Source organism: Patella vulgata, chromosome 1, assembly GCF_932274485.2.
Source record: "Patella vulgata chromosome 1, xgPatVulg1.2, whole genome shotgun sequence".
Lineage (NCBI taxonomy): Eukaryota > Metazoa > Mollusca > Gastropoda > Patellidae > Patella > Patella vulgata.
This window is the reverse complement of record NC_065879.2, coordinates 80,475,042-80,501,457: the sequence shown is the minus strand read 5'-3', so window position 1 is coordinate 80,501,457 and position 26,416 is coordinate 80,475,042. Positions and strand designations below refer to the sequence as shown.

General features: G+C 36.1%; 1 protein-coding gene and 1 long non-coding RNA gene across 5 annotated transcripts in view; one reads left to right on the top strand and one right to left on the bottom strand.

The window, feature by feature from the left end:
• Positions 1 to 754: 754 nt before the first annotated feature.
• On the top strand, positions 755 to 25,904 carry LOC126825103 (uncharacterized). 2 transcript variants are annotated; one of them, XR_007681793.2, is made up of 3 exons: positions 755 to 860; positions 24,950 to 25,035; positions 25,564 to 25,904. It is a non-coding gene; the product is annotated as an uncharacterized LOC126825103 (long non-coding RNA). The 2 variants fall into 2 exon arrangements; XR_007681791.2 differs by lacking the exon at positions 755 to 860 and adding an exon at positions 1,230 to 1,361.
• Positions 9,995 to 26,416, bottom strand: part of LOC126824241 (uncharacterized) — a 28,256-nt gene continuing 11,834 nt past the window's right edge. The window contains exons 7-18 of one of the 3 annotated variants that reach the window (XM_050553442.1): positions 21,691 to 21,764; positions 20,774 to 20,990; positions 20,016 to 20,089; positions 19,546 to 19,756; positions 18,406 to 18,508; positions 18,101 to 18,171; positions 17,337 to 17,479; positions 16,426 to 16,651; positions 15,349 to 15,485; positions 13,618 to 13,831; positions 13,260 to 13,401; positions 9,995 to 12,100 (exon numbers count right to left, since the gene is read on the bottom strand). In XM_050553442.1, coding sequence (XP_050409399.1) covers position 12,100; positions 13,260 to 13,401; positions 13,618 to 13,831; positions 15,349 to 15,485; positions 16,426 to 16,651; positions 17,337 to 17,479; positions 18,101 to 18,171; positions 18,406 to 18,508; positions 19,546 to 19,756; positions 20,016 to 20,089; positions 20,774 to 20,990; positions 21,691 to 21,764 — 1,613 coding nt within the window. In that variant the 3' untranslated portion in view covers positions 9,995 to 12,099. The other 2 variants (XM_050553450.1, XR_007681519.2) reach the window with 2 other exon arrangements.

Here is a 26,416-nt window from a genome sequence, read left to right as displayed (position 1 = left end):
ATTTGATATAATCAATAGATGTATTGTAAAACATAAATTTTATTACGTATTATTTTAATGTAGTATTTTATAATCAATAAATATATTTTAAAACATCTATAACTCATTAAGATTTTATAAATATTCCTTTAATGCAGTATTTTATATAATTAATGAATATATTTTAAAACATCTTATCACTCATTAAGACTTTATGGTTCAAGTCTTACATTATAGGCTCTACACTACAGGCCATTTATACTAGCTGAAGAGATGGTGGCTCAGTGAGTAAGACGTTGGCTAGTTAACATGAAAGTCCCGGTGTTTGCCGAGGATGTTCATCGAAATTTCCGGCGTGCCCCCCCCCCCCCTTGACAGCGAGGCAAGATAGAGGACATGGCAAGGGACAACGGATGAGACGAATTTGTTAAAAGATCCCTTGAAAAATGGAGTTCGGTTTAAGTGTAGACCCTACTTCCACTGTCCTGGTAAAACTTCCCTCATAGCACACTGTATAATTATGACCGTCTTTATTAGCCGACTGGGAGCAAAACAGTAGGATGTTAAACCCCATTTATTTTCATTCATACTTGCACAGTAGTGTGTGTATATAGGGAGTTGATAAATGAAATTTTGGCCTCACTGCTATGGATTACGTCATAACCTATGTTTTTATTATATGACGCCGTTCTGACATACTATCCAGACATCAGTGTCTTTTGTTTTTCTGTATTTTAATATGATGTGATAAATGTCAGCTTTTGTTGAAATTGTGAGATGTGGTGATTTTTGTGCCGTCAACCCTTTGAAAGTTTGGGTTTTAATGGGAGATAGCGATTAAGATTAATGGTTACTTGAAATGCGAGATATGATGGTTTAAGGTAATGGTTAGTTTATATGTTAGATATTATGCTTTAGGGCAGGGGTGGCAAACCGCTAAATGTGTCGCATCAGATAATAAGAGGTGGCACATTGCATGAACGTGATAATAATAATGTCTACTTTAACCAGCCTACTCATTATAATTGTTAGCATTTCGTGCACACCCTTTTCATCTTTCACATTAATCTGATTGAGTTAACAGAGAACGAGCTACATGATGATACATAAATTGGCGTAACCTTGATCTTTTTCTAAGAATGTTGCTCAAGAGCTGGAACAACAAAATGTTCATTAAAGTAGACCAGGGTGGTCTAATAGTTTATTTGAATGCGAAACATGAAGTGTTCGGATAATTGTGAGATAGGATGGTTTAGGTTTAAGTCTAGTGAGATTAGCGGGCGTTTGATGGTGCTGGGTTGAGCGAATATCTGTAGACTAGTTGTGACACAACCGTCCTGTGGCACAAGGCCTTCAAAAGACTTCGGCCAAGATGGCAAAGGGTATGTCTCTCTCTTTTTCGCTTGCTTGGTCACCTTCAGAAATGACACCCTTGCATTACATTTTCATAAATCTTAATTTGATGAAAGCCCCTGAATGTTTAACCCCTATGCCAGTTGAATAATATTCAGAAGTAAAACCTTAAAATTCCCTGTAGGTTGAAAGGTAGATTTGAATTTTAAGAATAGGGAGTGTCAAAGTAAAGGTCTACAACCCCTTCGATTCGGTTGAGTTTTTTCTTGTGAACTTCATACGATTAAAATAAAATGTCAATGGGTTATCACTCTATGTCTATACATACGGACGTAATATTTTAAACTGGGATTTTTTGTGACCCAAATCAAAAAGATAGTATAAAGTAATCTTTCACGGAGAATCCCCATGAATTATTTTCTCTGTTGTATAAATTTCATACAAAACAGATTCCCTATGAACTAGCTCAGAGCAACACGGGGGGGGGGGGGTGGGGGGTGGGGGGGGGGTTCTCAGGGGTGCTGTTAAATTGACGGACAATGTATATCTATTGTTTTTATGGTGGACAATTTACAGTATAGCTTTCTGTGGTTTTATCAACTATCAGTGTATAGGTACAGTATTTGTGTAAATTGTCTTAATGGTATCAACCGTTATGTCTGAAACTTTCTCAGCTGTATTAGTATAATGCTGATTTCAACGGGATTATTCCAATTAAACAGCAAATACACACTGCTTATACTTCTACTAGTATAGCTATAACTCGTCCGACGATTCTTGAGAAAATACCTCTAATCCGGACTCTCTCTCTCTCTCTCTCTCTCTCTCTCTCTCTCAGATATAAGGAAATAGTAAATTGTCACGAACTTTCGGTTTTAACTATACATATATAAATACTGCTCAGCTTATACCATGCTGTGTTACTAAGGTATAAGAAAATAATCGGCTTAAAGTAAAGTGTTACAGATATAAATATGGTACAGTATATTATTGAACCTTAAACCTGGTCATTTTGTCGTGATCTATACTTAATCTTTCGGGTTATTTTATTTTATGTTTTGTACTGGTGGTGGTGGATCAAATTCTAACTAGCTCGAGCTACCCAATAGTAAGTCATTAGTCAGAAGAAATTGCTTGAAAATATAATCAGGAATGATTAATTACGATTATATTCGCAATGAACATGTAATGTATTAATGTCTTTCTGTGAATAAATATTAAAAAGAAAAAAAAAGACGCTGGCTCGCTAGCCTGGAGGTCGGGTGTTCGATCCTTGCATTGGCCGAGAAAGTTTCCCCTTTCCAATGATGCAGGATGGAGGGCCTGACAATGACAGCTGTCTGGTCGTTCGGATGGGACGAAAAACCGAGGTCTCGTGTACACATTGGCGTGCACGTAAAAGATCGCTTAGCATTTGGAATTCGATGTAAGAGTAGGTCGTAGCGCCACTGCCCTCATAGCACACTGTATGACGTATGCCCGCCTTGCCCGTTTTCATTAGTCCAGGTTAGGAGCAGGACAGTAGGACGTTAAACCCCATTTCATTTCATTTTAATTTCATTTCATTTCATCGGAGTGGAGCTTATCACCCAACACTATAGTAAATATCAAATATGACTCCAACTAGGTTTTGTTTATTGAAGCTTGGAAATTTACCCTTTTTCACAATAATATTAAGTGTCAGAGTGTTTTTTTGAAGGGCAGTGTTTTTTTCCAGATTCTATTAATTAAATAATGCCTACTGACAATAGTATAATTATATAAACTACATAATACATAATAATAGTGTAAAGCAGTTGCCGTAATATTATGTAAATAATATCATACCACCAAGTACGTGTTGTATTTTTTGCCATAAATAGATCTGCAATATACGTAATAATATACATTAATGGGATTATCGGATTATCGTGACGCGTATGTAATATATCACAGGTACTTGCAATGTGAAAAATCTCTTTCAAAACAAACATTAAACCGTGTCTTAAGTATAATGTCTAAAGGCTATTACGTCCATGTTCGTCAGCGAGATTATCAAAAAGCAGATCTGAAACCTAGGTGATACTCAACAGAACGTTGCGGAATTGAATTCTCTCAATGCCAAAAATACTGACAATCGAGAGAAAAGGGGGATTTCGAGCTACAGCGACAAGATATGCATAAGTGTTAATTACGTCACGATTTTACTCACACCACCTCTGCTGTCGGTACTTACAAGATTCAGTTCCACGTCACTTGATTACAATTATCAAAAAGCAGATCTGAAACCTAGGTGATACTCAACAGAACGTTGCGGAATTGAATTCTCTCAATGCCAAAAAAACTGACAATCGAGAGAAAAGGGGGATTTCGAGCTACAGCGACAAGATATGCATAAGTGTTAATTACGTCACGATTTTACTCACACCACCTCTGCTGTCGGTACTTACAAGATTCAGTTCCACGTCACTTGATTACAATTCTCGTCAATTGCTGTAGGAAAGGAAAGGAAATGGGGTTTAACGTCATACTGTTTTGCTACGAACTGGGCTAATGAAGACGGGCATACGCCATACAGTGTGCTATGAGGGAAATTTTGCCCGGACAGCGGCACTACGGCCTTCTCTTATATCGAATTCCAACTGTCAAGGGATCTTTTACGCGCACGCCAATGTGTACACGGGACCTCGGTTTTTCGTCCAATCCGAACGAATAGAAAGCTGTCCTTGCCAGGCCCTCCGCCCTGCATCACTGACAAGGGGGGAACCACGCCGGAAAATCTGAATGAACTTTCTCGGCCAATGCAGGGATCGAACACCCGACCTCCAGGCTAGCAAGCAAGCGTCTTACCCATTTAGCCACCGTGACCCCTAAATGGCTGTAACATCACAGGCTGTAGCTTTGTGCCCAACATTATGTTGGTTCCAATCTCCTCATCATAGTTTTGTAGGGTATTGACCGTTTAGATTTTTTGCTACGAGGATTTGATGTTGACGGGTCAAAATGTCACAATGATTGCTCTGCAGAAAGACACTTTACACCCCCTACCCCTCCGCTGGAATATCACCAGTATTACCCAAAACTGCTATGAAAAATTAAGAAAACAATTAAGGGAAAAATTGTATATTTATAACTCGCACTACATTCTAAGTCAGGGAAAATAACTTTTATGAAAACGATCTGGGATGAAATTCTCTCAATCCCACAATGTAGTGACAATCCAGAGTTGACAGAAATGTAATAAAGTGACCTGGAACTTAGCGGGTAATCGATTGAATCAATGGACAATCAATTGAAAAGCGGGATTTCGGGCTACAACGCATGCGTCGGCTGCATAAGTAAATATCGCAACCAACCATGCAGCCGAAACATATTCGTTGTGTTTTTATTACGTCACGATTCTACTCACACCACCTCCGTGGTCGGGACTGACAGAACTGTTACAGGACTGAATTACGCCTTACTCGATTGCAATTCTGTCAATTCGGGGGTGAGTAGAATCGTGCAGCTGGCGCATGCGTTGTCGCTCACAATTACCCTTTTCATTCGATTGCCACTATTTTGGGATTGGGAGGATTCAATTCCGGAACGGTCAATCGAGTATTCCCGACCATTAAGGACAGCTGAAAGATACTTGATTGAACCTTCCGGAATTGAATTCTCTCAATTCGAAATATAGTGAAAAATATGTTGATAATAGAGTTAATTATCATTCGATTATTATAACTCTCGGATCATTTGATATATAAATTAAATAGTGCTAGGCAACAATCATTTATTTAATCCTCGGATATATATATTTAAGTCGACAAATATTACTAATGTGTATGACCACATATATACATGTATTGCAAGATAGATTCTAGCGTGATCCAGTCGCCGAGACATCGATTTGTGGGACTGATTACCAAAGAATGTCGTTAAAATGTTAATGATAATAACATAAAGTTAGAATTTCGTAGACTAGATTTGTGTGATCAAGGCCCGCTTTCCATGTTCGCTTTTCCGCCAGTATAACAATTTGGGAAATCTAACGTAATTGACGTCATATGTTAGGATTTATCTTTACATCGTAGAGCCTGACATTGTATACGTGCAGTCGCTGCCTTTTTATAATTACACCATATCCAAAATCTCTGTCACTTGCAGGCTGAATTAACAGCAACAAGAGCGGTAATTTGCCTTAGCGGAAGAGGGCCAAAAAGTAAACTTCCGCATGGGTACGCATGTGCACACTTCACGCGCGAGGAAACGGCCCCATGATAGTAAGGGAGTTAGCTGGTTCAGGTTGTTTCGAAAATCGCGTACAGAATGTCTAATATGCTAGATGAGCGGGCAGCAGTGCCCAATACCCCGTGTAGGCGTCTTTCCCCTTTAATTGTCCAAATAGTAATTTTATATACTCGTGTCTGGATAATCGCGTACACGGTTTTTCTCGCATTCTCATCCGAGACTATAACTACAGACAACGACGTGGTCCCTGACAGCCCATAAATTAAACACTTGAATTTTATAAGTTTTGACACCCCTTTAGCTTTTTCCAAAACTTTGGGAAAGCAATGTTTGGAAGTACAATCATATTTCCTCATTCGTGAACATTTCAGAACGTCGTATTTGTTTATTTATTTCATAATTCGTAATATTTATACCCTCCCTCCAATTAGACCAGACACCGTACAAAGAAGTTTTTGTTTATATTTTGTAGAATTCCACTGGTCAGTCTATGACAAATGAATAAAAGATCTACAAAAAGGCATAGTTTTATTCTAAAAATGATTGGTTAGTGCGTAGCCACACCCCGAACCTTAATTATTAAGTTGAGTATCCCTTCCCAAGAAGGGTGGGGGTCAGACAAAACGTCGAAATTTCGAGTTTAATTCTACTTATGCGTACAATGATCAATTTTCGTGCATAAATCGACCAATCTCAGATAACATCAAAAACACTGCTTACAAAGCCCCCTTCGTCCCTTAAGAACACCCCCCTCCCCACCCCTCAGAAATGAGTTAATTCAACTTTAGGTGTACAACTTTGATATAAACTATAGATTAGTATCGTTAAAAATACCCCTGGAGGGTTTCTCAAAAATACCATCGACATTTTATTTTGACCTTCTTTTTTTTGTCTAATATAACCTAATGTTACTTTGTATTCTGCAACTTATCAATTTCTTTGGAATCGAATATGTAAGAAAGGCCTTTATCTAATTTTTCTGGCTTTTTAAATTAAATTTTTTTTTTGTCGTTATTATTAAATATCTTGAGCTGTATTTCTGTTTTATCAAAGTATCTAATTAATGTAAACACAACAAGGCACACCCCGAGTGCCATATTAACGAATAATCTATAGTATGTGTGACACTATGGGAACAGATGATCGTTTAGGACCTGCTTGCACTTCACGTTGTTGGATCAATTATTTCAATCATCAATTAATTGACTCTTGAACACCGTTTATGTTGTTACTAAGTTTATCTAACGAATACAGCAAACTACAAAGGTTACATACACGAAACTACAATATCTATGATAGTTACTTTTTGAGTTATTAAATTATCCACGGTCTGAGTTTAATATCCTTTCTAACTTAGACCTAACGGCTTAAACGTGGCAAGAGCCACATACTTCTTGATAGTTCTACATAAGGTTCGCGCTAGGATGATGTGTTCACCCTAGCCTCTAAGCCGAAGAGGCTATAGGTATGGTGATCCCCTGGGCTCCGAATGATTGTCTGAGGGTAAATCAAACCCGCTCTTTCCTATATAGAAAATGTAATGCGTCATCTATTAGGGCGGGACAATTATCATTTTTGGGTAAGTGTTTCATATAGGCACCGTTTAACGTTAACATTATTCTATTTAATTGGAATAATCCGTGCACGAGATGACTGGACGATACTACCCTACTTTCTAGAAATGGGTACTGACATAAGTGTCTCTGAGATAGACTAAGATAGTAGCAGAGTAATGCAAGCTACTTCATTACCCTAGTTTTTGTCACACATCATGTAGGTAAAGATTTCTATATTAAACAGAACACTTTTCTTAGACCTAAAATAACCCTATAGTGTTATATATGTATCAAAGTTATACACATACGCCAACGCCCTCTGGTGAAATAATTTTGGTATTAAAACGCCCTCTGGTGTAATAATGTTGGCAATTCATTATATTTTTCTTGGCATTTTCATTTCAAAACTTTACCTTCAAGACTTTTTTTTACATTTTCATTACAAGATTTTAATTTCAAGACCTTATATCGAGTAAAATTAATAAATTATTTTTTTAATTTTAATATTTAATGATATAATGTTACGGATAAAATGCCGAAATTGGAACATAAAGTGAATATTTTGTTGAAAATGTTGATTTTGTGCATGAAATGTCGACACAATAATGTAGAAACAACACTCATGGGTTTAAAATATTACTTTCGTATGTAAAATGTTGAAACTGAAATGTACAAAAACAACCCATGAATTTTACCCCATATCGAATTCCATACATATGTGTTGACAGTTACGTTTGATTTTCAGTAAATGGCAACTATGGTAAGATTACTATGTGGGAGGAAACATACGAGATATGCGTGACACCCTGCCAGGGGTTACAATTTCAATTGGTTATCTTTTATTTACCAATGTATACATCATAACAATTTGGCGTCATGGATTAATGACTTTACTCCGAGTTTTAATTTTACTTGGTGTGCGCTATCGTTACATCATGACACAATGTGAAGTGTACAATGTCGAAAAATCACACATCTTATTCCTTGATTCTGGCAAAATAAACTTTATAGCTGAAAAAACCCCCAATGTTGCACATTGTTTGTGTAGAACGTGGAGGAAATGATACAACTGCATATTATATGTAATTTCAGGAATCTGAATCAAATCACAACCTATAACTACAATCTCTCAAATTTACGTCAACCGACAATCAAAGAGAGAGAGAGAGAGAGAGAGAGAGAGAGAGAGTTTAACGTTCACTCGACACAAACTATGTCATTTCGGGACTAACACATGTAGGGGTGACGATTTTCCGTCAACCGACAATCAAAGAGAGGGAGAGAGAGAGAGAGAGAGAGAGAGAGAGAGAGAGTTTAACGTTCACTCGACACAAACTATGTCATTTCGGGACTAACACATTCGGTACTCAAAACGGAATTTGAAATCTCACACGGAAAAAAACGGAAAAGTCGATTTTTTCTGATATTAAACAAAAACTCAAGTAAAAATAGTTTCATTTACTTCTTTTTTACTGCCAGACCCGTGGCTCGTGTTTACCCGCTTTAACACGTGATATCACAATATATCGTAGTCTAGTGAATCCAGCCCCCCCCCCCCCGCTCGGCCACCCTCCCACCCCACCCCCGCCCCAACCGACAATCAACTCAACCATTATCCAAAATCACCATATCCACCCTTTTATCATAAACCACCATATCTCACCCGTTATTCAACCGGCCACATCTCAAATTAAAAGCAAATTTAAATGTTACCCTATACAACGACCAGCGAGAGCATATACAGGAAGTCTTGAAACATAAAGTCTTAATGAATGATACGATGTTTCAAAAAACAATTTAAAGATTATATAAAATATATTTATTGATTATATAAAATACTACATTAAAAAAAAACGTAATAATATTTAAAAAGTCTAAATGAGTGATAAAATGATTTAAAATAATATATTGATTATATAAAATACTACATAATAATAATTATAAAATAAAACAAATTATCTCCCTCCATTTTTTTTAGGACTGGGGACCCACAATGTAATGCCACGCTTTCAAGTTAGCTACGAATCCAAACTTTTTTCTTATTCTTGGTGTTCCTTATCCTAGGTTCCCACTGTTGTGCGATATGTTATGATGGAAATTCCGCCACGATCGGTTACGTGCAGATACGGTCAGATACGTTTCGATACGATCAACACAATCGCTACGATTGACCTCAATATAATAAGACCTGATAGGGTCACCACGATTACTTCACGATTAAAACCACGATTTCAACCATAGTGCGGATCGTGATAGTGGGAACCTAGCATAAGTGATTTTTGAAACAAAACCTTTCGTGGTCCGCTTTCAAAACTTTTTATCCGAGTTTAGATAACACGTAGACGATTCTTGACGTTCGTGAGTGATTCTTTTTTTTATTTTTACGGTCTACGGAATTTGGTAAACTCGTCGTAGCTAGCCCTTTCTTATCGTCCGTAAGCGCGTCCTATTCGCTTCTTAGACGCAGGGGCGTGCTGGCAGGGAGTTTAGGAGGACGGTGTCCTCCCAGGCCCGCATTAAACAATAAGTCCACCCGTATAAGCGGCCCCCCCCCCCCCCTGAGAGCTCTAATTTTCACGCGGAATCACCTAAAAAAATGGAGAGTGCGCACGCGAAATATCATACATACACAACGATTAGTAGAATATATTAGATTTCTCCCAGAAGTGCTTGAAAAACGCGTTTCCCGTTGTCAAATTTGAAAAATTTTCTGAGGGGAGAACTGCCCCCGACCCCCTATCAGCGGATCGCTTTCGGCGCGCGGGTGACCGACGGGCCCCTTCGGGGCCAGCACGCCCCTGCTTAGACGAATAGTGCCAAACATCGTAACCCTTTTGTAGCTTTAACGACATCATTCATTGAGAGCGGAGTGCTACTCTAGATTCTCTACGATCTTTTTGATTTTTTTTTTGCCGAATCACCACAAATTTCGATTAATTGCGATTTGGGGTAGTCGTAGCATTCGTAGCCGACGAGAAAGCCGGGCATTAGTCTTCAACTGGTGATTCTTATAGCCTACACAAATTTTTAATTATTGTAAGACTACAGTCTGTAAAAATTATGTTATTTTCCGCGCACTCAGATTATAGTTGTCTTTACGCTTTGAGCGGTTTCCGATTTTTATCGCGACCTTACCACTTTTGCGCATAGTAAGAATGTAGCCAGGTCTTCGATATTTGTGAAGGTGGCTTTATGCAGTATAATGTAGGATTGATATGTAGCTCTTTTGCCGTTTTACGATATTGAAGTATACACGTGGTACACAATCAAAACTGTATTCTTCCAATTGTAATTCACTGAATAGAGACCGCTGCGAAATTGGGGCATTTATAGACTTTTAAAAAAGTATTCCCACTCAAGCCCGAACCGATTTAAGGGGCAAAAATAAGTAATCTTACAAAATCTTCTTATTCTTTTAAATAAATAGCTCTGAAATATGGTAAGGATAACCCTAATATAAGATGATAAAGATACGAGTTAGTCTGAAATTAAATGAATAATTTTGATAAATCTTGACATGGATGCTACTCATTGAGTGATCCTATAGTTCTGAGGTAACGACACCCCTTGATCGTGCAAATTTTCGACTCCTCCAACCCTTTTAATCGGTTTCAAATAAATTTGGTAGGTATGCTGTGTGATGCTAGTCTAGTTTTGTTAAACTGGCCAGGAAATAGACCTGAGGTGTGCAGGATGTATAATAGAAGTTGCACCTAAATTCAGAACCTTGCCAGAGGATTATGCAAGAGCACCTTTAAGACAAATTTGAAATATTTAAACTCAAAATTTCTCTTTAAAGCTACTCATGCATAATCCGGGAAAAAGGTTCTGAATTTCGCTATATACCATCATGAATTTTAACATAATCATGAAGTCCACAATATCTAAATATGTCCCTTCACAGTGTCCATGTCGGTGGCGTGTAGAGAGTTAATGATACAGGGGCGGCTGCCAATCCATTAGTGCTTATAATTAGAAGTGTTAGAGAAAAAACAGTTCAAGTATGTAAAATCAGATGAAATAAACCTTTCACAACAAAGGTAACAGTCGTCAAAACTTATTTCCCTAGAAATGGTCACGGATCAAATATCGTGGGCTGAGGATTAACTCGTCCACATTTTTATTAAATTGAGAAAAATGGGTGTGAAGTTTGGCATCAGTGTATTTTGAAACTACATGAAGTTTTACCAAATTTTCACAGTTGTGAAAGCTATCAATATAAGAAGCTAGCAGAGTATGTGGTGTTTCTAAATGCAATATAATTCAATTTGGTCTAACTTAAATACGATAAATGGAGATTGGACTTTGTCGTTTACAAAATCTTATGAATTTGTCAGCCGCGAGGATATATAATTTTGTGCTTCAAGAAAGTCTGATCACATAGTTTTAAAGGAAGTGTTTCCATCAATTTCATAATATTCTAATAAATATTACGACCTTTTAGGACGAAAACAACGTTTTTGGTCCAATTTGCACAAGTTCCCAACGAAAACGAAAGTAAAACAGGCAAACTGACAGTCAGCCACCTATTAGCAGTACTGGGAACTAAACATACAACCTTTATAGTTAACAATAACCTATGTCTAGAAATCTGGACGTCTGGCATCGAAAGGGTTAACGTTACATAAAGCATGCAGGCAATGCAAATTGGGCCTTTTTGTCAACTAAACCATCTCCATATTGAACTTGTACATTTTACTTAAGGTGCCTAATAATCAATACTTTTCTACTATGTCCATTTTCATTGTCAGACAATTTCCTATTGGTGAAAGTGGACATATAACTTTGTGAGCTAGACGAACCCAAAATAAAAGCCCGTTGATTCGCAGATAGTTCTTATGCCAGTATTTATTTCACTATAAGTGAAACGTGGACACAGAACCAGTTACTCCTCGGGCCACGATATCCTAACTAATTTTGAAGGTAACAAAGCTGAAAATCCACCAGTAGAGAGACAACAATGGTGATGTTAAGATAAATATCACCCGTATTGGATAACCCTGAAATATAGAAACACAGTTAATTACTTCAATCTATATAAATAAACTGAAAATCACGCTTAGTCGCCGCACCCCGCCCCCCCCCCCCACACACACACACACGTGATAACGTGGTATCAAATGACCTTATGAATGTTGACCCCGTGAATGGTTTAGGTCATATAAAGATCTTTTACTAGTTTAACAGTAAAAATCAATGCTGGACTGTTTTACTGCAATTAATGGTTAAACATACATTATACAAGAGCTAAATCTGCCAATTGCAGGTCTTTCTTTAGGCCTGAAATGTTATCTAAATTATTAATTAGACATTAAATAACTTATCCAGACCATCAACTCTCGATGGCATCCCTAGCCTGCGATATTTACTGGATTATGATCCAATTTACTGCACGACTTCCATTCATAATTTAATCATGAAATGGATGATCGAGACTATGTTTTTTTATCGTACAGACCATAGTAATGATGATCGAGGTTAGGCCGAAATTTCAATCGCTTAATTCTCGGTTGATAGTAGATCAATTTGACTGAAATTTGCAAGTTGCCTTTACATTATCTAGTTTTTAACTTTTATAGTTAGTGAGAACTGCCAGCTCTTATCTCCCATAATGTATCTTTAACTGGAATTAAGTTTAATAATAGTAACGGGCGATATAAGTTAGCCGGATACGCATACAAGAAAGGAAGCGTCCAAGAAAGGAAGATCTTGGGGCCCCGAACGAAGCTAACACTAATAACAAAAGATATGGGTTGTTACGTATAAGTTAACACACACGTGTATAATAATATGTTTATGTCGATCCTCGGGGCCCCTCTACCATAATTATATTAAATATCGTTTTGATTGTAGCTTTGTTTAGTAATGCTAGATGAGTTCATATAGCAATATTGACTGCTGACAGTATTGGCACTGTTGTTGACACGGACCCGTAGACGATGTTAAGAATTCAGAAAGAATGCAGTTAAAAGTAAATAAGACTACGAGAAAAGCGCATTCATCAAGTAATGATCAGTACTACATTTCAGTATCGATAGTTTTTGCTGCATCAGAACACACCCCCCCCCCCAACACCCCCATAATAGTACTGCTAGGCTATGTTGGTTTTTATGCATTCTTACCCGTGAGAAATAGTAACAAGTAGTATTATGTACTTACTAGTCCTGTGAGATGTGAGAGATAACAGAGGTGACAATAACAAGTAACATTATGGTACTGTAATCAACAGTTGATCTGGCAGCTGTTGATGTTCGTGAATGTGTTTTACTAGACATTACGGTGTTCGACTTCATTTCTATTTCTATAAACAAAAATGGTAAAATTCAACAACTAATGAAAATGGAAATAAGCCAACTTACCCTAGCACCAACTGCTAAATCACTAACAGGTTGCTACAAATCCTTGGTACACTTCAACTAATATCAACTATACTAATTCCCATCAATATATTTACACTATTCTCTTTAATAGCATCATATATCTGTACAACAAATTACTGTAATTATGGGTAGATTACCTGTCAATGTTGTTCTTGTTAATAGTTGCTCTCCATCACCCAGTGTTAACTGACAGACATACTCCCATCCAAAATCTTCAACTGTGACGTTTTTCAATGTTAGACTGATCTTTTCACCAGTTTGATCTTCATTTGGTGTTTTTGTAACGTTCGCTCTATTGATAAACTGACCCAGGTCAGTAAATTTATCCTGGTACCAATATCCTATCTCGACCTTCAAAAACATTTAAAATTCTCATCACTTTTTAACATATATGACTTTTAAAAATGGCCTTACCAGCCAGGTGTAGTCACAATGGGCTTTTGTTGGGGTCAGTAATTACATATAGTACTCATTAAATATGTGTCGTGCAACAAAGGTGTAGTGACATTATGGATCACCTTTTCTGTGAAAGGGGAGTTGGGTGGCCGAATGGTTAACGCTTGTGTGTTGTTTTATAAGGTCTGTCGTTGAGTCAATTGGCGTGGTTTCGATTAACCGCTTGTAGGTGACAAGGAGTGGTGTCACCTGTCCAACCTCGTGGGTTTTCTCCTGGTCCCCCAGAGCAAAAACCTTATTTCGCTCTCTCTTTTTCTGTGAAACGTCAACCAAAGTCCTGCTAGCCTGAACGACATTTTGTGCATCAAATAACCATTGATCAACATAGACTTTAACAAACAAATTAAAACTGCCCCCTTTACAAATATAAAAGAGATTAGCCAGTGTCATAAATATTGTTAAAATAACATATATTTACTACAAGGCTGTAACTGAAAATGAAAAGTGTCCTTCTGGAGGATTTCAGGTGAACTGGTTAGGCAAGCTAACACCATGTTACCTTCTTCCTACCGTACCGAAATCGGATTGGCATCGACGAACACCTTTCTCTATAGAAACACTTGTAAATCCACACTGCTTCATAGACACTTGGGTGATTTATCTAATGGCACATAGGATATAGAAGGCAGTGTTAAGAACTGTACATTGCTTACAGTATCTGATTGCACCCGCCGCCGTTTAACACCTTACATATAAAAGAAAATATCTGGGATGTTAATTAGGGACCCGTAGTGGCTCAGTTGATAGGATGTTGGGCCTCTATCCTGGAGGTCTTGTGTTCGATTCTTGCGTTAACCGAGAAAGTTCATCGGGATTTTCTGGCATGGTACAGGACAGGAGGGTCTGGCAAGGGACAACATTGGTGTGTCCTTGACAGTTGGAATTCAAAATAAAAGTACGCCGTAGGGCTTCTGTCAAGCAACATTGTATGGCGGAGCAGTTGAGTATGACATTAAACCTCATTTTATTTCATTTCTGGAATGTTAATTAAACATACATTATGCAAGAGCTAAATCCGCCTATTGCAGGTCTTTCATTAGGCCTGAAATGTAATCTAAATTATTAATTAGACATTAATTAACTTATCCAGACCATAATCAACTCTCGATGGCATAGCTAGCTTGCCATGAGTATTGGATTACGATCTGATTTGCTGTTCGTTAATTTATAATAAATTTAAAAACCTGGATAATCGAGACTATATTTTTTTATCCTACCGACTTTAGTAATGATGATCGAGGCTAACCCCAATATTCAATTGCTAAATCTCGGTTCATAGTGGATCAATTTGACTGAAATTTTCAGCAAATTGCCTTTACATTATCTAGTTTTTAACTATTATAGTGAGCATTGCCAACTCGTTATCTAATCTCCCATAATGTATCTTCAATTAAATGTATATTTAGTTTCACCATTTCACTGTTACTGTTGTTTTCTCGTCTTATAAACACAGCAATCGCTTTAAATGGATATTTATATTCCAACATAAAAGTAACGTCTTGTCCCAACGTTGCATTTTTTCCAACTTCATAATCTGTCCATTTTGGTTCTGGAAAATAAATTTGCATTAATATGTGTCATTTAAATAAACATCAGGTAATCCTTTCATAACCCAACAACGAAGTAGGGTTCATGTTGCGATTTAGAGCTCGATAATCCTACATAGTGGGGCTTATTTCCCGGTCAGCCACTAAGCAAGGTCAGCCACTAAGCACTGTATGAGAGATGATTACTCCCACATGATATTGTTTATGTAATTATTATTTTAAAATCTACATGAAAATAATTCAAATATCAATTTCAATTAAAACCGTCGGAATATTTGGATAGGCAAGGGGTCCTTTCGGGAATCAAGAACGAGGAAGCGCTAAAGTAGAAAAAGTAGAGGTTAGTTTCTATTCATATTCAATTTTCGACAATCATATTAATATATAGCGTTATGAGAAACGAAAAACACATATTTACATTAATAGTTAAGGACTTTCGTGAAATAATGTAAATATCTAAACCAGTTGAAAGAAAACAAGGCGATAACAATTTATTTAATGGAAATAGTTTTATCTAAATGCATGTTAAAGCATTCATTTTTATATTTCGTCCAGCATGGCGGATCACGCGTCAGGTAGAGGTATAAACTTGATAGTTTTACTTCCAGTTTAAACCTACATTCCATGCCAACAGATTGACTAAGCATATGCACTCTATTCAATTACTACTGTGGCCCAATATGTTATAGAAGAGATGAGAGTAAAAAAACGTAAATTCGTTTATAAAAGGTCATTTTCACGGTGGACACCTATAGTAATCTGTAAAATCGTTCATCTTTAAATCGTAATAATTCGACTTCCATCGACCGGATTTCTATTTTCAACTTTTGATTGTCTACTACTCACGATTTTCTTACTATAGTTGAACAGATCACATTTTGAATTTTGTACGACCTCTATAATATACATGTACAGTACTTAGACTAGATTACTGTCACTTACTCAGCGCTCTCAATTCAATTGACATATTATTCCTTGGTAATGGATCGCCACAGTTCACTTGACAGTTGTACTGGAGGTCGTAGTCTATATGGATAGGATTTTCTAGTATCAAAGATACTTTCTTCTCATTCGTCCCGTTTATGTGAACTGTAACAAGGTTCAATTCAGTTGATATGAAGGGATCTGGTTTGAACCCCTCTTCCTTTGTCCATTTTCCTACAGGAACCTGCAATCATTTACACATAGAACCATTTATACATATCTACCAATGTTATCAATTACGCATACCACACACAGAATCACATACACATACACATTCTACTTCTATACACTCACTATACGATGACCGAGTCCTCTGGCATTATCTGAATAAATATCAAGAGATCGATATAATCCCGTTAAATCTAACATACTTTTCTATCGTTCAACATTAAGTCGAAACGTGTAAGATACTATATTTGGGGAAAAATGGTTTCAATCAATCGCAATAGGGCAAACTATATTTAATCACATCTTAAACTTTTGTGGGGAGTCACGGTGGCTCGCTTATCTAAAGGTTCTGTGTTCGATCCCTGTGTTCGCCGTGTAAGTTCATTAGAATTTTCCAGGATGGTTCCTCCTTGTCAATGGTACAGGCCCGAGAGCATGGCAAGGGACAACGTGTTGTTGTTGGGATGGGACGAAAAATCGAGGTCCCGTGTACACATTGGCGTGCACTTGGCATTTGGAATTCGATATAAGAGTAGGCAGCAGCGCCGTTGTCCGGGCAACATGACTTACATAGGACAATGTATGGCGTATACCGGTCTTCATTAGCCCAGTCAGAGCAGAACAGTTGGAGTTAAACTCCATTTCATTTCATACCAATTTTTATTATAATTATTTTGTTATATTGATTTAGTTGGCCTTACTTTATGATCCGCGCTGTTCCTAAAACGTGTAAAGACCATGCTACTGACAGGTTCTTTAGATTCATATTTCCACTCCAGGGCAATTCTTTGACGCATAGTACTGATAACAGGATTTGTTGTATTTTTCCACTCGAACACAGAATCTAAAATATATAAGCAGATACAATATCTATGTCTATGAAATCTGACAAACAGATAGATATATAGAGTTGATATCCATGAACGTTACGGATATTGAGGTACATAGACTGTATATAATTATATAAGTTTGCCTTGAATGGCCATTACAAAATGAAACAAGATTTTGCATCCTACTTTCCTGCACCGACTGGGATACGGCCTACATTTATTTCGAATTCCATCTGGCAATGGCTGTTTTACGTGCATACAAACGTGTACTCGGGGTCCGGTTTTCCGTACAATCCGAATGACTAGACACTGTAATACACAGACCCCCACCCTGCACCACTGACATGGCACCGCACATGAAACCCCCTGATGTGCGAGACAGTCTTTCTTACTGAACCACCTTGGTTGGCTACCAGCATATTAAGAAAAAATAACGGTTCCATGGTCAGTATATAATAATATCGATTCGCCGTGAATAGCCATTACACAAGCCTCTTTGTGTTAGAGGTATCCAGTTTCAGATTAAGGTTGTTGACATTTGATTAATTTTACAAATAAAATGTGATTTCAAGTCCCACTTGTATGCACCAACTGGGCTCAAATTAATTATACTACTGTTAATACAAGATAAATACCTGGTAACACATCTGTTGTCACTGGACCCACTAACATCAAGAACACCGCTATTTGTATTTTTATGGTAGTGCTTAAATGGAATAAATATTTGAAGTCCTAAGATCCAAGATCAAAAATGAAAGAAAATACTGCAATTCTTTTCTATAAAAGCCTAGTCAGTAACTTTATTTTTTACGCTCATGATTCTGTACTTGGTCTGGTTTTTTTTGGGTTTTTTTTTGTTTTGGGGCGGGGGTATAAATTACATTGTTTCCTCTCAAATAAATAAATAAATAAACAGATTTGATTCTTTAAGTATACTTACCATAGCCGAAGTACTCGAATTAATAAAGGGGCCAAAAAAACGAGTACAGAGCCATACCTGTAATTGGGATTTGATGTTGAAACAGAATGTAGCAACTTCTCTCCTTAAAATAATAATGACATGTTTTTCCTTTAAACAATAATTTAAGTATGGCTTAGGGGAAATGGGGTCGTGTCAACCTCACTCGTAAATTTAAATGAATCTTTACATAGAGGGTGTAAAGGAATTTGAGCAGCCGGGGGGTGGGGGTGGCAAGGTGAAGACATCGTAACGTTTGAAGTAGGGATTACCCGCGAATTTTTATCAAATCAGAATCTGTGACAATACTTCTGATCATACAGGAGTGTTGTAGGGAAGGTCAAATCAACGGCAACGCCGCCCCGCAGGTTACTTTATTTCGAAGCCTTTTCGATGAATGTTTTTAAATATTCCTTGTATATGAACAGCACATATTTTCCTTTCGTTTCGTTTATGTTTGTGTTTCAGTGCACCAAATATTTTGTGTATCTTGCTTAAAATAAAGACATACACTATTCTCTGCAGTAAAATTAATGTCTTGTTTTGTTTATTTCTCGTTTCATTTTTGTTGTTTTAATTTAAGTCTACGCAGGTTAGGCCAACGAAAATATACATCTACCTTTAAAACGATTCAAAACCCATAATTAAATATACATTATGCAAGAGCTAAATCTGCCTATTGCAGGCCTTTCTTTAGGCATGAAATGTTATATTAACTATTAATTAGACATGTTTTAACATGAAAAGACCACACCAACGCTCAATGCCATCTTATGCGTCCGATCGGCTGTGTAATCACCACAATTGATTGGCCGGAAAACATGGTAATCGAGATTTTGTGACAGCGATAACAATGACGATCAAAGCTACAGTGGTTGTAAAATAATGTTTCCCAGCTTGGAGCGAAGCAATTTGACTGAAAATTTCAACATATTCCTCTAGTTGTCTACAATTATAGTGAGAACTGCCAGCTCTTTATCTAATCTTCCATAACGTATTTTTCATTATCATATATAATATTCCATTTATTGATAGATTTTATATATAAATAGTTGTCAAGTTACAAAAAATCCATTAATCGAAACATTAAGTCATTAGCATAATAAAAAAATGTTTACATACGTAGTGATATCAGTTCTGTTTCCAACTTGAAGGTTTCTGTATCGCAGTGTACATTTCCGTAACTCACATCGAAATACAAATGAATATAACAGTCATTGTTTTTCGGCTCTTTTAATTGGTGCTCGACAAAACGTAAGATATTTGGAAAAGATGATGAATCTTGATCAGACTGGAATTCATGTTTCTTTGTCATTTTCCCCAACCGACCTTTCTGAAATTCAAAAACTATATGCTATATTAAGCTACAATCAACTACAATCGAGTATAACGTTTTTCTTTCTGTAGCAAGATGGCTAATTATTTATAAGGACGTACGTTGTAGTTACCTGTGTGAACAGAGTAAGCCAGGGATATATCCAAGCATCCGAATTACTGAAAGTCTTCAAATATGTTCAAAACACAAGATTCAGTGTACGGTTAGAGTGACGACTATCTTTCAAAAAGGTTTTCTGAATACGTTTTGTCCTTACCTTGCTGTTACGTGTAGAAGTAATAAAATATTTCAAGAATTCTTGACTTTCTTTCTTTCTGATGATCACAGAATCTGTTAAATACAATAATGTGTAATATTATAAATCAAGAGATCTAAATACAAACAATGGTGATCATTTTAATGTTAAGAGTGGGCAGTGCATATTAAACTTACGTTGTCTGTTAACTCCGCTTAAGAACAGACACTAAGCTAGTTGACCGACATTTTAAACCCTAAATTGTCGATTTCCGTCCGAAACACTAGGTATATTTCGAGAATTTTGAGAAGCATATATATTCTGCTTTCATTGAAATGGTTTAATGAGTTTTTTGTGTGTATCAGATGTGGACCGGAGTAGGGCCACATTACAAAACAGTATACTAATTGTTGGATGTAGCGGTCACTTAGGACAGAGATCTATTCTCGAAATAGAGAAGATGGTGCTATGGGTGCTGAATGTGGAGGCGATCTCTCCATGTCGGACATCCTTTCAAGGTCCGGGGTAAAAACATGACATTGCTATCATACTTTCACAAATATCAGCAAAGGTGGCGCATGGATAAATTTGCTTGGGTTTAGTACTCTTTCTTGTCATGATTCATTTAGGGGCAAATATAGATCGCAAATCTTAAAACTTAACACAATGAAGATATTGTGGTGATTATGAAATATGAATAACTTTTATCACGCATGCACATCTAATAATTAACAAACGACCTAGATAGAGTTTTTATCAGGTAACTTTAATGTACTTACCCAGTGACCACATTTCTTCTTCTAAGTTCCATTTATCTGAATCCGTGAAGACGACCGGAACCATATAATTGCAATCATAGTATATATAAGTACTATCTTCCAGACCTTTCTCACTGTTTAATTTATTTTTGATGGATTTTCTGATTTTTGGATAATTTGATAGAATTGGTTCCAACTTTAAACCATCTACCGCCGACCATTCTCCCACTAGCTCCATCTAAAACACGTAATAATTATAAACCTGGATTTATCAGATTCTCTGGTAAATTTAATCACCAGCCCCGCTTTCATAAGGTCTATAATTTAGTCAAATCGCGTTGCTTCGATTGTACCTGACAAGGGAGTTTGGTCCTCTGTCCAACTTAGTGGGTTTTCCCCGCGTTTTCTGGTTCCCTCCCACTTCTAAAGACCCCTACGCGCAAGATAATAAATGAAATAAAATTTAACCATTAGTTCCGTAATCACCCAATTTGTGTCAAGTGGACGTTAAACCGACTTTATTGTTCCTGGAGCTAATGTTTCCGGTATTTCGAAACAAAATACATGTGGTGTAACAATACGCGAATTTCGCCATGACAACATAACAAGAAGCTGGCTATTTATAAGCGACATGGCATACGTTCCTAGCCACAAATACCAACCACATAAATGAGGTAAATTCAGAAACATAAGTTACCGAACATTTTGACTGAACAACTGTATCCGAACAAGTTCAGATTTTCTGGAAAAATCTCTTCAATTATACTTGCTTGAAAACATTGAGAGAATACTATTAGAAATGTCTCTAAAATGAAATAGTAAAATTTGTTCTTCTATAAGGCTGTGTTTTAATTTATTGCTCTATCATGTTACTGCATTCCTCTAAACATTATAAGAAGTCTCTCTAAAACATAACAAAACTAATACTTTATCCTTACCTCATGCTTACGACTTTTCTTATTCCGTGAAAGCATAAATTTGCTGGGTGGTCCTCTAGCATATCCACCGATTCCTGTGTGCAAAAAATCTGAATTGCATGTATTCCAAAGAACATAAGACGATTTAGAGAACACCAATACATCTTATAATTGGCATATTAAGTCATACATCACACTATATATCATAAAGAGAATTAAAAATGGTGATACCTACATAGTAAGTGCAGGAGGACCACACTCACTTAAACAGTTGTACATTTGAATCCTATCGGCAGGGCCATAATATATACCGATATTTCAAACAAACGTATATATCAGACAAGTGGATGTCTCCGGCAACTAGCTGTAAGCGTAGCGATGTAGGCTTAATCATTTCTTGATATCTGTATATTATGGAAGCCTATAACTACCATTCCTAATTTCTACTTTTCGCCTCTTCAGAACACGAAAGTCGAAAAGTAGAAGTTACGACAAAATGTGCGGCGACAAGACGGTATACAAGCCAAAATCAACTCGAAAATAGGAAATTAAGAAATAACACACCGCGAAAATAGCGCCCCCGTTTTTTCTTAATTTCTACTTTTCGACTTGCATTTTGGCTTGTATACCGTCTTGTCGACTTTCGACTTAGTCATATTTTTGTATTTATTGATGTCAGTAAGAAGGCGCCAACACACTATACAAGCCAAAATGCAACTCGAAAAGTAGAAATTATGAAATTAACACACTGCGCTATAAGCGACCTATGATCTGTCATACTGTCGACTTTTCGACTTTTCTACTTTTCGCCTAGGAAGTTGTTGTAGTCTCTGCCTTCCAGGTCACATTTGAATACGCGCAATTCCCGTTAACAAAAATGTCTGTGTGATAGAGTCTAGTATTATGCAAATTAAAATTCTAAACCAGTCTTTACAATGTAATCAGTGTTGGCGATGGGAAATTAAATTATACAGTCGTCAGTATTATTATAAAACTTACAATCCAAGCTTGATCGAGATATTAATAAAATAATCGCCATCATTACTAGACTCTATCACACACATTTTTGTTAACGGGAATTGCGCGAATTCAAATGTGACCTGGAAGGCAAAGACTACAACAACTTCCTAGGCGAAAAGTAGAAAAGTCGACAGTACGACAGATCATAGGTCGCTAATAGCGCAGTGTGTTAATTTCATAATTTCTACTTTTCGAGTTGCATTTTGGCTTGTATAGCGTGTTGGCGCCTTCTTACTGACATCAATAAATACAAAAATATGACTAAGTCGAAAGTCGACAAGACGGTATACAAGCCAAAATGCAAGTCGAAAAGTAGAAATTAAGAAAAAAACGGGGGGGGGGGGCGCTATTATCGCGGTGTGTTATTTCTTAATTTCCTATTTTCGAGTTGATTTTGGCTTGTATACCGTCTTGTCGCCTCACATTTTGTCGTAACTTCTACTTTTCGACTTTCGTGTTCTGAAGAGGCGAAAAGTAAAAATTAGGAATGGTAGTTATAGACTTCCATAGTATATTAGGTGGAAAGCAGAATTTGAGACACGATAAACAAACCAATAATTTGTTAGATGCCGCATTGCCGCCCATGTGTCATAAAATCCGAATGACAAAATTCTGCATCGAAGCATTGAACTTGAAGTATTGTTAATTGGTAAGAACTGTAATCATGTTTCGCGCAGATTGTACGCTAAAAAGTAGCCTTTCCTCAATGCGGCAATTTTTACAAACCGGAACTGCAATAGCACATTTGACATACACTGAAAAACTCTTGTGTTGGATCTCAACACATGGGCTTGTGTCAAATATATTTTACACAAGTTTGTGTTGTATTACATTGCAATGACACAAATTTGTGTTCTTTTCAATGTCTTAACACAAACTTGTGTAGATTTATAAAATCTTGTGTGTGTGGTTTTTTTCATACAATTAATAACGTCGACATTTAAGATAACATTTATTATGTTACTTTATCACATTATGATTTTTATTTATTGAGAAAATCTGAATGGGATTGGTGAACTGGATTAGGGATCTGGCTTAGCCTATATGTAAAACCACGCTTCCTGAATTTAAATGTCGAGTAATTCACTTGCTTTATTTTGTAATATTTCTGATTATCTAAAACCTTATTTTAATTATTACAAACATTTTAAGTCGCCATGTATGTATCGTGCGATGCTTTTAATATCTCTTTTAAAACAACGTATTTTGCCTATATACAATTTTAAGGACTGTGAATTCAGTCTAATGGTTTGGATTGTTCGTACTTGGTTTTATTTTATTTTTATTATAACAGTATATTGATATAAAAAGATTGAAGTTATTAATCAATTATTATCTAATTATAAACTATTTATTTAATTAGACATAATAAAAGATTATTCTGATTCTACTCTCTGTTTATTTTCACAGCTTGTCTCAGACAATATACAGAGACAGGTTATTACATTTTTTGCATTTGGAAGTGTCTGATTGATATCGTCTGGAAATAGTCGAGTTAATCTTTTTATTTAATTTAATTGGTTCATTAATCGAAACTGGACATTTATTCTTACCTGTAAATGACCAATTAAAATGAATTACTCTTAAAAAAAGGAGGAAATATTTATTGTTTCAATGGCATTTAGTAATTGAACTAGAGTATACAGGTCACAATTCTATGGAATACAATTACTGCTTTTTACTGAGCGACGTTTCGACTAGGCTTCTCTAGTCATTATCAAGCTATGATAAAAAATGAAAATATGACAGGACGTAATTTTGCGATATTAAACCCTATGGTACTGCACATGTTAACTGTATTATCAAGCAGTTTGGTAATTCCTTCCTGGATTAGTATCGATTAAAAAACTTAGTCCGTTGTTCAGGGCGCCATTTTGAAAAACTGATATGAACTATATTCATGTAGATTTTCAGATTGCAGTAGATTTTAGAAATACAATCCAGCGATAGTGCAGTCTTATTCCTTTAAAATGGAATCTGAATTCGTTAATTGTCTGCGATATCACTTCGGTGGAAGCGGGCGTTAAATAAAGCTATTTCACGTACAAAGACATACAATAAAATCCAGGTGAATTGGGAAATATTCATATGTTTTCTTTATGAAGAGTAGCTATTTCAATTTGTAAATGCCCAGTTGTTTTAGACAAATAATAATCCAAACTACAAATCAGTTGTATCTATTCAAATCATACCACGAAGAATTGTATTTATCCACTTGCATAATAATAAAAACTTGACTTTTATTATTTTCTTTCTTAAGGCCAAGAACATGGAAAATTGGTAATTGCCTTGCATCACTGCAAACTATATGGTAAAGGAAGTCTTGAGCAGAAATGATAATAAAAGGTAAGACTTTTTAAATACCCAGGTAACAAAAACTAAGCAAGGTTTAATATGGTTCTCAGATATGTTACTGTGTACAGACTGTACAAAAAACATTTATACACTTGCTATTACGTTATTTTGTTCACAGAAAATCGGGTGAGTAATCATCAGAAACAGATGTAAACTTAAAATGATCATAGGTATTTGGATAATTACTTGGTGTGGTTCTAGACTCATATTATGCCATCAAACTGACCATTTGGTTCAATGAAAAACTTGGTGATGCATGTGATTTGTGTTTGAGGAGGAGTTATAAGCAATAATACTGCTTTACTGCATATAGCCATACATATGAGTCTCAAAATAATATCTATTGTTAAATTATGCTCTTTTCAACCCCCCCGCCCCAGCCCCATGCCCCCCGCCCCATGCCCCACGACTCAGAGAGTTAATTTACTTTTATTCTGTCATTTCAATAACCAAGTAAACCCAAATCAAAACCCCATTTGTCGATAAGTGTATTTATAATCATCACTTTATATTTTTCAGACTTGAACATCCCTGGAAACTCTAAATTCTGAATATAAATTCATCAAATTCTTTTATAGATCTTATTGTGGAAACCCAAAAGTTATATGTCACCATTGCCTTTTTAATCACTTTTTTGGTTTTTAATGTCAAATACCAAACCATCTCTAAATATTTTTTCATTATATAGACGGCAATGTAATCCTAAACACTAAGAATTTGGCCTGAAAACTTGAAATATTATAGAGGGATCATCAATAACTAATAGTAAAAGTCGATAATTATAAAAAATGTATTATTGTAGGATGAAATCAACCTTTATTTTTAAAAGTTTAGTGAACATTTCGAATGTCAATGCCTCTTTTATATGGAATGCTTTTATTCATCAATTTTTGTTTTACAATTTTTTATAAATTTCTCCATTTTATTTGATTTTTATGCTATATCTATTTCATCTATCTATAATTCTTTGTCCTGTACCTTATCTATTAGTTCCCTTTTATGTGCTGTAGAAAATTTTGAATTCCCAATCTGTTAAAGGGAATATTTCAATTTAGTGCATAATTAATGTCTTTAGTGCTTGGTTTGGTTGATGTTAAATTTAGATATATTTAAAATGGATGTTTTGGGAGCATGGGGTAGGGATATTATGTACATATATATTATATTCTGAGTTCTTTTTAAGGTTAATTGCAAAAAAAAAAATTAAATAGCTTTTTATTTTTAGATTGGGGGTGGGGGATATTGTTATTATTGACGACAATTTTATTAGTATTGGAATAAACTTTGTTTTTTTAATTTTCCAAATGTCTCAGTGCTTGTTTTATTTTCAATTTAAACACCTACTTTTTAAATAATAATTGGGAATGGGGGT